This window comes from Sciurus carolinensis, chromosome X (genome assembly GCF_902686445.1).
Source record: "Sciurus carolinensis chromosome X, mSciCar1.2, whole genome shotgun sequence".
NCBI lineage: Eukaryota > Metazoa > Chordata > Mammalia > Rodentia > Sciuridae > Sciurus > Sciurus carolinensis.
In genome coordinates, this window is record NC_062232.1 from 130,404,669 (window position 1) to 130,418,650 (window position 13,982).

Sequence of the window (13,982 nt, forward strand, 5' to 3'; positions counted from 1 at the left end):
ATGAGGTAGAGTGATGGAGTTCATAGCCAAGGCTGTCCTTCCAGGAGGAAAACCCACCTACCCAGAAGCATCACAGTCAGAGCCAGGGGTAGAATATGGGGTGGGGGGCCACAAAAGAAGGGGTGGCTGTGTGGCTGAGTCTCAGGACTCCCATTACACTATCCTCTTTATACTACCCTCCCCACCCCGTGCAGCACACTCTAAATGCAAGCAGTCCTTTGCCTCAACTTCTTCCAGGTGTCAGGGTCACAAAGGTTTGTATAGCACCAGCTGTTTCCTGGCAAAATTCATAATAAACTGAAGACATTTTCTCCTTGTGTTGAAGAAATGTTTTCATGTAGGCTTTTTTCCTTATAACTTTGAATCTTGTTGGGATTACAAGTTATACTACATACTGATTAAAAGTTATTCCCATGCTTAAAAGAAAAACTCAGTCTTCTTATTCTTGACTTAGAATGAGCTGCACCCAATGTCTACCCTCCTTGCCCTCCCCAGGAAGAACTCCCCACAGGCGCTTAGAATGCCTGTACATATCCTTCCAGCCCCTCTGATAACTCCTGAGAGAACTCTGAGGCTAGGCCAGATCATTGGTCAGATGACCGCGAACTGGCTGGGGAACATGTTTCCATGAATGAATTGCTGCATTCGGGGCCCTTGGGCAAATCTCCCCTCACCCCAGGATTCATTTTCCAAATGATGGGTGATACAGTCTATTAGCTGTATTGATCAAGGGCTCGCCTGGTTTCCAGTGGTCCGGAATGGAGCTGCACTACCATGGGGCAAGACTTAGGCTCCAGGTACCTACAGGGTGGGTGCAGGGGGACCATCACAGTTCAGCTTCCTGGTGCCATCTGTGGTGGGACCTCATGCTGGGGCAATGGGGGGCATACGAAGCAGAGTGCTGAGGCAGGTGTGGGGGGGGTTCCTTGGGGAGAACGCAAACCTAGAATTCCTTGACCTCATAAGGAAACAGCTTGAATCTGTATGGGGAGGGGTGGCAGGGGGAGGACTGAGCAAGCACTCTGTATGCACAGACCTCTGGGAGAGGGGCCAGAACTGCAGAAGAAGGCTTGGAGAGGTGCTGGGGAATCTGATTTTGCCAAAACTAAAAAATCCACGAGGCAGCTGCTGAATGGTGCAGAGCTCACTCTGCCATCCCCCCCACCTCTGCTCTGAAAGAAAAGACACAGACTTACTGGGCACCGTGTACACGCCTGTAGCTTGTAATTCCAGCAGCTCTGGAGACTGAGGCAGGAGGATGGCAAGTTCAAAAAAGCCAGCTTTGGAGGGCTGGGGTTGTACCTCAGTAGTAGAGCCTTTGCTTAGCATGTGTGAGGTACTGGGTTCAAACCTCAGCACCACATAAAAATAAATAAAATAAAGGTATTGTGTTCATCTACAACTAAAAAAAAAGGGGGGGGGGCAAAAGTCAGCTTCAGCAACTTAGCAAGACCCTGTCTCAAATCAAAAAAATGAAAAGGGCTGGGGATGTGGCTCAGTAGTTAAGTGCCCTCTGGGTTCAATCCCTAGTACCAAAAAAGAAAAAGAAAAAGAAAAAGAAAAGGAACAGGCTCCTGTTTAAGGCTTTCCTGTTTCTTAATGCCAGCACAGTGTCTTTGAGGACTTGCTTACCTCCTCCCACAAGGTGGGGGCAGAGTAGGGCCCTGCCTTTGCTCTAAAATCAAGAGAAGAGCAAATCTTCATTAGTGTCCTTGTGTGTGGTCAAAACAGAGCTCTCTCTCTTCAATAGTACCTGATTGTCCACCTTACAAACCTCCAAGGAAAACTGTCCTTTGACCCCTCACTGGCTGGATCAACCAGCCTGGACAAGTACAGAGCTCTTTTCTTCCCCTGTCATCAGCCATCATCTAAGACACTAGACATCCTAAGCACCTCATCTCTTCAAGCTCCCCCTAGCTCTGGGCTTGCCCAATGAGGGCACCCTAGTTGGCCCCACACTCCATCAACACGCTTTGTTTAGAATATGACTGTCACCATCTTTCCATCTCCACCAGACAGTTCTTTTCTGATCAAGGCCCTTACCGACTATTAGTTTAGGATCCCCAGCAAGTCTTGGCAACCTTCCATGGTTTGCCACAGCCCTGTGCCCTGCCTGTCCACCTGCCTGGTAACATCAGTTCAGGAGCCATGAGGCCAGGAGGGAACCCCCCTCCCCCCCCCGCAGATCTTCCCCCAGGGCCCAGGTGGACATCATGGTGGTGTTAGGCAGGCACACGCTGTCTGCACGCATCACATGGCACCCTTTACCCGTGCCCATTGGCACGCCTGGGCCCCTTCGAAGGCTGCTTGCTCCTAGAGTGCTGGCGGCCGCCTGGCCCAGTGCCCCATTTCCTCCCGGGTGGAGCGGGTGGAGCGGTGGAGTGACAGAGCAGGCAGGGAGGTGGTGGGAACCGGCGGGATCAGGTGCGCAGGCGAGAGCCTGGCAGACTGAGAAGGCCCGCCAGGGGCCGGGGATCTGCGGGGGCTGGGGGGGTGCGCCGCCCAGGGTCGCGGCCCTGCTGGTCAGCCACTTTCTTGGCCTTGCGCACACAAAGCGCCCGCAGGCGTGCCGGGCACTCACGAAGGGCTCACTCTTAGGGTTGGGCACTTTCCACTGCTGCTGACCAGGGTGCGGCCGGGCGACCCTAAGCCCAGCAGCCAGTGGGGCAGGGGGGACCGGGTGAAGCCCAAGTGACAAGGACGCGAGCCACCAGAAATGCTTGACTCCGCCCACTCCCACCTCCCAGCCGGTTTCTGCTGGTTTGGGTCGCGCACGCCTGTCCCTTTTGAGCGTCTAACCCAAACGCGCCAACGCGCGACGTCTTGACTCTCTGCCAGTCCCACGTCCCTCCCCCGCGAGCAGCCCCACCCGCCCTCACAGCTAGGTAGGTGTGGCTCCCTTCATGCCACGCCCCTGAGCCTCTTTGGCTCGCCTTCGGCCCCTGCCCCTCTTCTTGCTCTAGCCAATCCTGCACGATTGTGACGTATGGGCTTCTCAGCCCCGCCCCCAGCGCACGGCCCAGCCGCGCCAGCTCCCTCAGCCAGACCGGTCTGCACCGGTTGCTTCTGTGGTATGGCTCCGCCCCGCGCAACGCGCACAGCCTGTGGGGCCCGCGGTCGTGACGCGAGCGTGACGCAGGCGTGAAGCAAGCGCGGCCGCTCCCGAGGTGCTGGCGCTGCCCCTGCCCCGCTTCTAGGCAGCGGTTGTTTGGCTTGTGTAGCCAGGCCTGGGCAACCCCTAGGCCTTCACTACTCGTCTTCCGGTGCAGGTCGCGCCCGCCATGGACGACTACGCGGTTCTGTCGGACACCGAGCTGGCCGCAGTGCTGCGCCAGTACAACATCCCGCATGGGCCCGTCGTGGGTACGCGGCGGCGGGTGGCGCGCGGGACCTCTCCCGGGACCCCCTCCTTCCCCTCGGGTTCCCTCCCCGCCTTCCTCCACCCCCCGCGCTCTCCGCATGGCGTTCCCTGGGCTCACGCTCTGAGCTCCGCACTCCTGACCGCCCCATGTCTGGCCAGGCTCCACTCGAAAGCTCTACGAAAAGAAAATCTTCGAGTATGAGACCCAGAGGCGGAGACTCTCGCCTCCCAACTCGTCGTCCTCATTCTCCTATCGGTTCTCGGGTGAGATCCTCTGCCCCAGAGCCCCACTGGCTACTTCTGGGGACGCGACTTGGGCAACTGGGAGGATGGGGTCGGGAGAGTGTGGCAGGGGCACTAGACCACAAGGAGAAGGAAATGGGGAGAAGGAAGGGAAGCCTGGGGACAAATGGTTCTGTCCCCCTCTCAATTCAGACTTGGATTCAGGATCCATGGACTCGGATATGTATGATCTGCCCAAGAAAGAGGACGCCTTACTTTACCAGAGCAAGGGTAAGACGGGCAGGTTCACCCCACCCTGTCAGGGACGCAGGCACAGGGAGAACCTGAGACCTCAGTCCCCTCGGACTTCTGAGTAACCCTAGAGGGAAGGAACTGGTGGAAGCCCCCAAATGGGATTCATATTAGGGCCATTCGGACAGGTGGAGGACATACTGCCTCCTCTATCACTGTTTCCCTTCCCAAGGCTATAATGATGACTACTACGAGGAGAGTTACTTGACCACTAGGACTTATGGAGAGCCTGAGTCTCTGGGCACATCCAAGGGCTTCCGCCAGCCAGTGACTTCACTCTCAGATGCTGACACCTTCCACCACCAGGTGAGCTAGCTGTCAGGCACACCTTGTGTGCAGCCTGAGGTGATCATAACTAGATTTGGATAAATCCAGGGAGCTGCTGGGTGCAAATGGTAGCTCCGAAGCCTCCAGAGGCGGTTAGGATTAGGGTTAGCATGTGACTGTTTGTGCAAAGTGCTGTTCTGCAGAATGTGCAAATGATTTGATTAGGGCCAGGATGTGTAGCTCAATGAAGAGTACTTGCTTAGGGTTCTATGCCAGTATCCAAATAAATAATAAAACATTTCATTAGAGCACATGGTTCATGACCTGCACCCTGGTTTGGGTCTAGGTTCAGGCTTTCTGAGAATCCTGTGGGACAAAGGAAGGCACTGGGGCACAGGCAGCTGGGATAGTCACCAAGTGGCAAGGCCTTGAAGAGAAAAGGCAAGGAACCCAGAATGGTTCTGGAGGAGGCAGGTATCTGTCCTTGAAGTAATGATCAGGAACATTTAGACTAATGGGTATGACAGGGTCATGCTCTCTCTCTCTCTGCCAGCCAGTCCCCTAACCTCAACTCTGTTCTGCAGGTGTGTGATGATAATCTTTTCTCTTCTTCCGAAGAGGAGGGCAAGAATAGGTGAGTACTGGGAAGGACTAGAGACAGCAACAACCTCTAGGCCCAGGCTCTCCTGGCCTACCATCTCCCTTCTTTTGTCACAGGGAACGCCCTGTATATGGCCGGGACAGCACCTACCAGAGCAACGCACACTACCGCCCTGTTTCCAACGTCTCCAGGAGCTCCCTGGGCCTGTCATACTATCCTACATCCTCCACCTCTTCTGCGTCCTCCTCCTCTTCTCCCACCCCTTCGTGGCTTGCTCGCCGTGCCATCCGACCAGAAAAGCAGGCCCCTGTGGCTGATGTAGGCCAGGAACGCCAGGTCCCACTCTGGGGCCAGCTGCTGCTTTTCCTCGTGTTTGCTGCCTTCCTGCTCTTTGTTTACTACTCCATGCAGGCCGAGGAAGGCAACCCCTTCTGGATGGATCCCTGAATCTTGATTTCAGAGCCAGCTCTTCTTGGAAGTCCTGGCTGACTGCCTTAGCAGTGTTTGCTGGGGGTGGGGGGGGGTGGGGGCTTTTCTGTGTGTTCTAGCTTGGGGATGTTGGGCTTAGCCCAGGGCAGTGCTTCCCCCCCACCCCCTGCCTCATCCTGCCAGGGAGGCAGCAGACTTGGGCCCTCCATAGCTGATTGGGCCTGGGTGTGCCTTCCTCTGGAGCCTTCTGGCCCTGCTTGCCTCTGATCCTTAGGGCCCAGGAGAGCAAGACCTCATTCTTTCAAAGGAGAACATGGTTGTTGTCATGCATGCCTCCTGTTCATTGTCACCTTGTTGGGGAGATTAACCAAAGGCCTCCCTGACTTTGTTTTCGTGGATACACAATAAAAAGACCGTTTATTTTTAACTTGTTGGCTTTTCCTGCTGGGGGAGAAGTTGGGCTCCCATGACATAGGGGCTCTGGATCTTGGGTGTGAAGGCTCACTATCTGGTTTTGCCTGTTTGGTTCTGTATTTTTGTTTGGTCCTGGGGAAGTGATAAAATACTACTCCTAGATATGTATGTTTGTGGGTTATATTCCCTCATTTCCCAAAGCAGTTGTAACTACTTATAAAAATGACTACCATCCAACAAACTGTGTGAGAACCCACTTGAAATGTGGGTAAAACTGCATGTACAATATTGTCCACAGGTGTTTTCACCACGAAAAGCCTACACCAGACAATCCCAGCATCTGAGGTCCCAGGGATGGAAAGGTTGGTGGTGGGTCATTCCTGTTTCTGGGATTGCTACTTCTTTAATGATAAGAAGCAGGGGAAGCTCTAAACACTGCAGTGTCCCTCATCTGTGGATAATCAAATTCTCTACCTGACTGTATTCCTGTCTAATTCTTAGGTTTTCTGCCATTGGTGTGAATTTTACAATCTCAAAGTTTACATGTATTTTCCTTTTTTTAGTACCAGGGATTGAACTCAGGGACATTTAACCACTGAGCCACATCCCCAGCCCTTTTTATTTATTTATTTATTTTTGCCATCCTGGGGGTTGAACCCAGGGGCCTTGTGCTTGAAAGTCAAGCACTCTATGAACTGAGCTATATCCCCAGCCCCCCTTTTTATTTTTTGAGACAGGGTCTGACTAAGTTGCTTAGGGCCTTGCTAAGTTGCTGAGGCTGGCTTTGAACTTGTGATCCTCCTGCCTCAGCCTCCTGAACTGCTGGAATTTCAGGTATGTGCAGCCACATCCAGCTTATGTATATTTAAAAAAATTTTTTTTTAGTTGGTGATGGACCTTTATTTTTTTAATCACTTCTTTATATGCGGTGCTGAGAATCAAACCCAGTGCCTCACACATGCGAGGCAACTGCTCTACCACTGAGCCACAACCCTAGCCCCCAGCTTATGTGTATTTTTAAAAGTAGGTGATAAGCTGGGTGTGGTGGCACATGCCTGTAATCCCAGCAGCTCTGGAGGCTGAGGTAGGATCATGAATTCAAAGCCGGCCTCAGCAACTCACTGAGACCCTGTCTGTCAGTAAAACACAAAAAAGGGTGGAGGATGTGGCTCAGTGATTTAATGCCCCCCAGGTGCAATCCCTGGTATAAAAAAAAGTGATTAAAAAGCCAGGATAGAATGCCATGCCATGCCATACCTTGCATGTCTGGCTCCATACTACTGGCAGAGGGCAGGAAAGCAGAGGTCCAACTAGGGGTGAGACCCGTTTCAGTGATCTGTTCCTTTGCTGCAGGTGGTGGGACTCAGCCTGGCTTCTCAACCTGGCATAGTAACCATACACAGTTTGCACATGTATGAGCTCCTGAGCCTTCAAGGGCTCTTGGCTATGGCCACATGGTGAGTTTGTGGCATGGCAGATACCCTCACAGTGGCTCCTGACCATTTCTCATTGCTGCATCCTAGACTCCCCCACAGTGTTGTGATCCTAAAAGTAATATGTGGTCTTGTACATTTAAAATATATAGGAAAGGGATCAGGAGTATAGCTCAGTACTGGGTTCAATTCCCAGAATCAAAAATAAACTACAGAAAAGAATAAATCACTTCTAATTTTTTTAACCAGTCAACCTCAATCTTCCTTATTTGTAGCAAGCTCTTCCCACTTGGTTCGTCTCACAGCACACCTACCACTGCTTCATGAACTCCTCTGGCCCCTGCCCCTCACTTTCCCAATGCAAGGGACTGGAGGCTGGCTCTGTAGCAGGGCTGACCTGGATGGTGGGCATGAATAGGGGGATGCTACTCCCTTGTAGGAGAGCAAAAAGAATCTAATGGTCCCATCAATGAGCCTGTAAATGGGACAGCAGAACAAGCTGGTCCCTACCAGGACTGAAGAAGGACAGTGACACAACCACCTGCTTCAGCAGTTCCTTGAAAATCAAGCCCATTAAGAGGTGGGACTGACTCACTGCTCAAGATTGTGTTGGACTGGAGCCTGGTGGAAATAGGGCATAGAGGCAGGTGAGACCCAATGGGAACCTATGTAGAACCTGGGGTAGTGGCAAGGTTGGCATCCCAAAGCTTTAAGTGTTAGCTGGTGAGGAGAGAAGGAACAGCACAAGAGAAAGGGGAGCTGGGCCTGGAGCATCCCAAGAATGGGGAAAGAGATGTTGACTTTGGGATAAAATGACCCCCTAGGTCTTAGGTACTGGATCTGTTGCAGGTGGGGAGGACAGAGTGGGAGGTTGGGTATACTTGACAACCACTATGGTGTCTGGCATGTCAGAAAAGAGGGAAGAAAGCAAACTATGACCACCCTCAAGTAAACAATGTTATTGTCTCCCCAACTTCATTCACTCATTCTACAAGGGCTGCCAGGTCCATCCATGGCCAAGGACCAGACAGAAGACTCTGGAGGGCTCCCTGTGGTTCTGGGCCTTCCACCAGGGCTCCACGGCAGTCATGGGCCTGAGCTCCTGTTGGACTTCTGAGGTCTCCCATTTGGGCTTCCATTCCCAAGGGCTCCTGTGGGATCAGGGGTCACAAACTATGTAGTTGGACCCAATCCCCAGGATAGTGGAACCCCAGAATGGTACCTGAGTGCTTTAGACATCACCCAAGTGCTTTGGGAACCTCAAATCCAATGCTTATGAAGGCTCCATGAACCAAGGGAACTAAACACCTAAACACCCGGGATGGTTCTGGGGTCCCTCCCACAAGATTTCTGAGGGGCTACTCTGGCCTGGTCCCAAAAGTTCCCAAAGATTTTGGAATTTCCCTGCAGGGTTCCTGAGAGTTTCAGTACCTCCACCCATTCCACTGCTCTCTTCCTCCACAGAGCTCCAGCTGTGTGGGAACAGAACAGGGGTTTGCATCTACCAATGGCCTCAGTGAGAAGCTGCTAGGTGCTCTCTAGTCTAAATTCTCACCCTCCACTAGCATGTGGGCACAACCCATGGCAGTGCTGCTTGCCCAGGGAGATACCTTACCACGTGCTGGGACCTGCTGGGCCAAGGAGGAGTCTCAACAGATGATGGGGAAGAGGGTGGCTAGAACAGGAAGGTGGGGAAGGGGAGCATGGGGAGCGGGTTGCAGGGCAACTCCAGAAACCATGCTCCTGAAGAGGACCCTCTACATCACACACAGACACGAACAAGGGAGGCAACAGGAAGTGCTAAGATACCCAGGGTTTGCCTTACTCCCAGCAAAAATGGAGCCAGAAACAAGTTAGGAAGGCACCTGCTGGACCATGTTGGCTCGTGTCCCTTGCATGAAGAGTACCAGGGGTCCAGAACCTGTGGCTCAATTAAAATGAGACACTTCCTAGTGCCAAGGGCACAAAGGGAAGAAAATAGCACTGCATTCTTTCATTGATTTTGACCCGGGGTGGGCTGCTCACTAGGCTCCTGATTAGTAATCCCAAGAAGACACCACCCAAGAGGCTGGCAAGCAACTACTGGATAAAAGCCAGACCCCCAGGCCCTGCCCCACTACTACTCTTACTGTGATCAACGGTGGGGGCAGGGAATCCCCTACGCTCCAGAAGGCTCCAGAAGCTGTCCAGATGGAGAGGCCAGGGTCAGCAGAGCCAGGTCCAGACAGATCCAGTGACACCCAGGGGATGGGAGGTTCTCCTGAGGAATGGTCTTCCCCCTCCACCCCGGGGCACCCAGCTCCTGCATCCGGTCACACCAAACCTACTACCTCCTCCCAGCACCAGCACTGGCCCCACCAAGATGGGGAGACAGCCCTGCCTTGCCTCCTCTCAAGCCCCAGCCTGCTGGGCTGGGCCAAGAAACCACCCAGGCAGAGCAGGGCTAAACCAGAAGTCCCCAATCTCCCCTCCACATCACGTCCAGAGGGCAAAGACACAGGGCGAGGAAGAGGGGGAAATGCCAAACTAGGTGGCAGTGGCGGCGGGGGAGGGGGGACGGACACGCCCCTGGTGAGAGGCTACAGGCCAGTCAGGCAGGGAGGCAGGAGGGAGAGAGACTGGAGCCCCGTCCTGGCCAGGGGCCTCAAAGGGCAGGGCAGGGCAGGGCAGGTAGATGGGGACCCATGTGCAGGCCCCACATCCCGACTGTGAGCCAGCCACGCTGAGGAAATCCAGGAGGACCGGCCTGCAGTCTAGGAGGAGGCAGATGGCCGAGCCTCTGTGGGCCCAGAGCCCGAGGGGTGGTGGTGGCCCAGCCCCACCAGAACCCACGTCTGGGCCCTGCTGGCTAACAGATGCCAGGAGCACAGGAGAAGCCAGCCCAGCAGAGAAAGTCCCAGGGCCCATTCTCCAGTGGTGACCAGGGTACTAGGTCTCCCTGGGGAGAGATGGCTCCAGAGGCCCTGGAAACAGGTGCCAAGGGGCAGGCATGCTGCTCCCAAGAGGTGCCTGGGTTCAACCAGGAGATGGGGGCACATGGGGGCAGCTGCGGATGACCCCACAGGTCTGGAGCACAGGCTATGATACTGCGGGGCAGCTCCTCCGGGATCCTTAAGGGAGGCAGTGGGGCGAGGAGGAGGCAGCTGCTAAGTCAGGCTGGGGGGTGGGGGGGGTCAGGACGGGGTCTGGCTCTGCCCCTCTGCAGAGCAGGCCACTGACGGGCCTGCCAGGGCGTGGGGCAGCTGGAGGGTGGGCAGATGTGGCTACAACCAAGTCCCCTGAGACCATCCCAGGCAGAGGAAGCAAGGCTCCTCCCCATTTCTCCCCCCAGAGCCTCAAGGGACGGAAAGCTGGCTCCATTCTGTCAGAGGCCAGAGGGGCAGACAGGACGACAGCAAGCGGACAGATGGCTCCAGAGTGTGAGTGTGCGCTGAGCCGAGCACGTCCTGAGGAGCCTTGGGACCCTCAGCCTGACACCTGGTTGAGGGGCAGTCCCCACGTGCCAAGGACACATCCATGCAGGGAAGGCCCTCCATGAGGTCCAGATGTGCAAGGCGGCTGGGGAAAGTGCCAGGAGCTGTTGCCAGGACCCAGGTGCAGACCCGCGGTGACAGCCAACAGCCAAAGCACTCACTGCCACAGGAGCTCTCTGACAAAGCCCACAGCCACCAGGAGCACCATGGGGAAGTCTCCACCAAGTACGGGCCAGGAAGGGTGAGGCACATCTCCAGGGAAACGAGATACCAACGGCCTCCTTCCCGACAGAGGGAAGCTTCTTCCATGCGTCCCACCTCACCCTCGGCCTCCCCACCTCCCAGGCTGCCAACTGCCCCATGTGAGATGCCGGTGCCCAGGACCTGGGAAGTGTGAGGCAGCCACCTGAGGAAAGGGGCTCTTGTGCCCCCGCCATGATAACGAGGCACACACCTCTCCACTCACGGGCACCTGCCCTTCATGGCTCCATTTGGGGTGGAGGTAGAGGAAAGGCCGGGTGTGCAGCGGCGACAGTCACCCCTACCTCACGCACAGCATCGCCAGCCCCTGGGTGGGGATGCTGCGGGTGGGGGGCGCCCGCCAACCCTGGGCTCGGGGCTTGCGGGGGATTCATGGGATGCTGAACAGGCTGCCATGACAAGGACGGACCTCCTGACCCTGTTGCCGTTGCCAGGGCAGACTGCACGACCGGGATCTACCCGCCTTGGCCGGCACAAGCTCCATGAGCATGGGCCAGAGAGCACACACAGAAGGCCCGGGAGTCACATAGGCTGTCCAGGGCACACTCTCTTTTCTCGTTGGGGTTTTCTGTACTCTGATTTGCAATCACTCAAAGATGGGAAAAGCCATACAGACACAGGCTCTGCCCAACCTGGGCCCACACCTGGGACATGTTCCAGAGTTGGACCTGCTTAGGACCTGGAGTGGCACACACAGGTCCCCGAGCCAAGGTGCCCCAGAAGCCGCCTTGTGCCTTACAGTGCCGGGTGGGGACAGCCTACTTCCTCGTGTGCATCTCCTGGCCGGCTCTTCTCCAGGTTTGACCTGTGAGACCAATAAAAAAAAAAATTACAGCAGGGGTGAGTGGCATCAGGGGATGAGGTCTTAAGAAGACTGTGGCTTGGCCTTGGGGGGCTTCCTCCTGCCCGCTCCCTCCCCCTCTCTCTGATCCCTGGCTCTGGGGAAGCCCTGGCCTGGGCAGTCCCAGGGAGAGGCCCTGCAGGGAGGCACTGAGGCCTCCTGCTAAGCCCGGCTGACACCACCTCCCTGCCTCCACCACTACCAGGACCCACACCCAAGCAACCTGAGCCAGAGCTGGAACCGCAGGGAGCCCCCTGACCTGGGACATATTATGTGGAGAGCACAGGGTTTAAATGGGGGGGGGGCTGCCCAGTTGGCCCAAGGTAAAGAAACTCCAGAAGCCATCGGAAGAGCCTGGAAATTGCCAAGGAGCCTGGAAATTGCGGTGATATGAAAACGAAAAATTCTCATCACCTTCCCAAAGCACAGCGTTTGAAAGACAAGAGACAGACTGGGGAAAAACGAGCTTCAAGATGTGATCGAGCTTCAAGATGTGATCGAGGGCTCCCGTGTGGCCAGGTGCAGACCTGGAGCCAACCAACAAGCAAAAGCCCGATGACCAAGCAGCAGTGGGGACAGAGGAGAGGAAGGAAAAAGCAAAGGACTTCCCCACCGGGTAGGCGAGTGTTTTGGAGACAGACCACGGGCTCCCAGGGCTGCCGCTCGCCCGGCTAGAGGACTGGACGACGGGCCGCCCCTGGACCTACAGGAAGACCAACCAGGGCACGGAGTGGCCGAGCGCAGCCGTCTTCGGGGTGGGTGTCCGTGCCCCACGCCACGGACAGCTGGGAGACTCCTCCACCTGCCAGGGAAGGGAGGCGGCAACCAGAGGTCCCAGGCTCCTCCTTGGAACCGGTTGGGCAGGTGTTCACGCTGCAGGGTGAGAAGCACCGGGAGGGAGGGACGGAGGGCAGCTCGCTGCTGTTGGCAGGGCTTTCTCTGCGGGGCTCCTCTTGACCTACCTCCCCAGCTGACAGCTGAGTCAGGAAGTGAGCGGGCGCCAGTCGGTGCCCAACCACTGACCGTCCTGCAGCACAACAGGAATCCCCCGTGGCGGGCCGCCCCGTCAAGTGACACGGGCAGACTGTCACCTTCCTGCGTCCCCGTCTCCAGAAGCGTGGGCTGACAACTCTGACAGGCACCGCGGCCTCCCGCCACCCGGCCGGCCGCCCGCTCGGCCCTGCTCTGCACAGCACCCTGCGTGCGCGAGGAGGGGGCGTCGGTGCCGGCAGCGAACCCGCCCAGAGACCTCTGCGGAGCTTTGGCGACCGCGGCGCTGGCAAGGAGGCGGCGCCACACGTCGGGGCTCCGGGACCGCGAAGCTCACCGCAGGCGGCGCCAGAGAGCTCGAGCCCGAGTGGGCGCGGCCCGAGGCCCGGCGGACGCGCTACGCCGCCAGTCAGCCCCGTGGGGTCGCCGCCCTCCTTCCCCGTCTCCAAATCGCCCTGGGAGCGCTTCGAGCCCGTCCCGGACCTTCTCGAAGGCCGCACTGACCCTCGGAACGGGGGCCGGTGGCCGGGCGGGGGCGGGGGTGGGCCCATCGCTGCCCACGCGTCTCCAGGGCCCCGGACCCGCGAGCGGGCAAGACTTCCCAGCGGCTCCCCGAGCTGGGAGGGTCTTAGGCGCCGGGTCGTCGGGGAAGGCGGGGCCTGGCAGCCGCAGGCGCACGAGTCGGGGCGGGAGCGTCGCCGCGCCCCGCCCCCCCGCCCCCCCGCTCCCCCGCTCCTCCCTCGCACCCCCCGCCCCTCTCGGGCCCCCCCGCCCCAGCCGTCTCAGGCCGCCTCCTGCCGCCTTGGCTCCCCCACCGGAAGGCCCGTCCCGCCCTCCTGCGCATCCTTTCCGGCTAGCTCCACCAATGAGGAAGCTTGTCTGAAAGGGACGTCCCGCCCCCAGCTATGACGGACGCTGCTTCTGCTCAATCGAGTCCACCCCGCCGTGTTCGCGCTCGCGCAGCCACGGCTGTCCTGGCTCGGGGCTCTTTCGCACCTGGGGCCGGACGAGCGCTGCACTGTGCTGCCCTCCCGGGCCCCCCTTACGCTGCAGGGTCGTCTTTGGGGTGTGCACCGGGGCTTCCGAATTCTTTGATCCACCGGAAGTTGCCGAGAACACCCAGGAGGCCGTGACTCCTCCCCGCGGTTCCCCGGGCTTGGCATCTTGCCCGACAGCGATGCAGCCTCCGAGGCCTGAGGGAGCCGCGCCAGGGGTCGCTGGTGTGCGGGTGCGCGGCGCCGGGCCAGTCGTCCCTCGCTTAAGTTCCTCTCGCCACCACCCCAGCCAGGATACAGCCCCCCTGAGCCACACGGGCCTCTGCCCCTGGCTGTTAAAGACTCAGCCTCCCTCTTCCCGCCCAGTCCGTGGCAACCAGTAA

General features: G+C 57.3%; 2 protein-coding genes across 8 annotated transcripts; one reads left to right on the top strand and one right to left on the bottom strand.

The window, feature by feature from the left end:
* Nucleotides 1-3,028: 3,028 nt before the first annotated feature.
* On the top strand, nt 3,029-5,619 carry Emd (emerin). The gene is made up of 7 exons (XM_047536644.1): nt 3,029-3,167; nt 3,270-3,363; nt 3,521-3,625; nt 3,797-3,874; nt 4,068-4,201; nt 4,747-4,796; nt 4,880-5,619. The coding sequence occupies exons 2-7, from the start codon at nt 3,282-3,284 to the stop codon at nt 5,208-5,210; spliced, it is 780 nt and encodes a 259-aa protein (XP_047392600.1). The 5' UTR covers nt 3,029-3,167; nt 3,270-3,281; the 3' UTR covers nt 5,211-5,619.
* A 5,619-nt stretch (nt 5,620-11,238) lies between these two features.
* LOC124972333 (protein SPT2 homolog) lies at nt 11,239-13,262 on the bottom strand. Of its 7 annotated transcripts, none has more exons than XM_047536635.1 (3): nt 13,088-13,262; nt 12,322-12,811; nt 11,239-11,578 (listed from the first exon to the last, which is right to left on the bottom strand). In XM_047536635.1, the coding sequence occupies exons 1-3, from the start codon at nt 13,153-13,155 to the stop codon at nt 11,360-11,362; spliced, it is 777 nt and encodes a 258-aa protein (XP_047392591.1). In that variant the 5' UTR covers nt 13,156-13,262; the 3' UTR covers nt 11,239-11,359. The 7 variants fall into 7 exon arrangements, with proteins under 7 accessions (XP_047392591.1, XP_047392592.1, XP_047392587.1 ...); XM_047536636.1 differs by having other exon boundaries at nt 12,322-12,416; nt 12,577-13,262; XM_047536638.1 differs by having other exon boundaries at nt 11,240-11,578; nt 12,334-12,416; nt 12,577-13,262.
* Nucleotides 13,263-13,982: the final 720 nt, after the last annotated feature.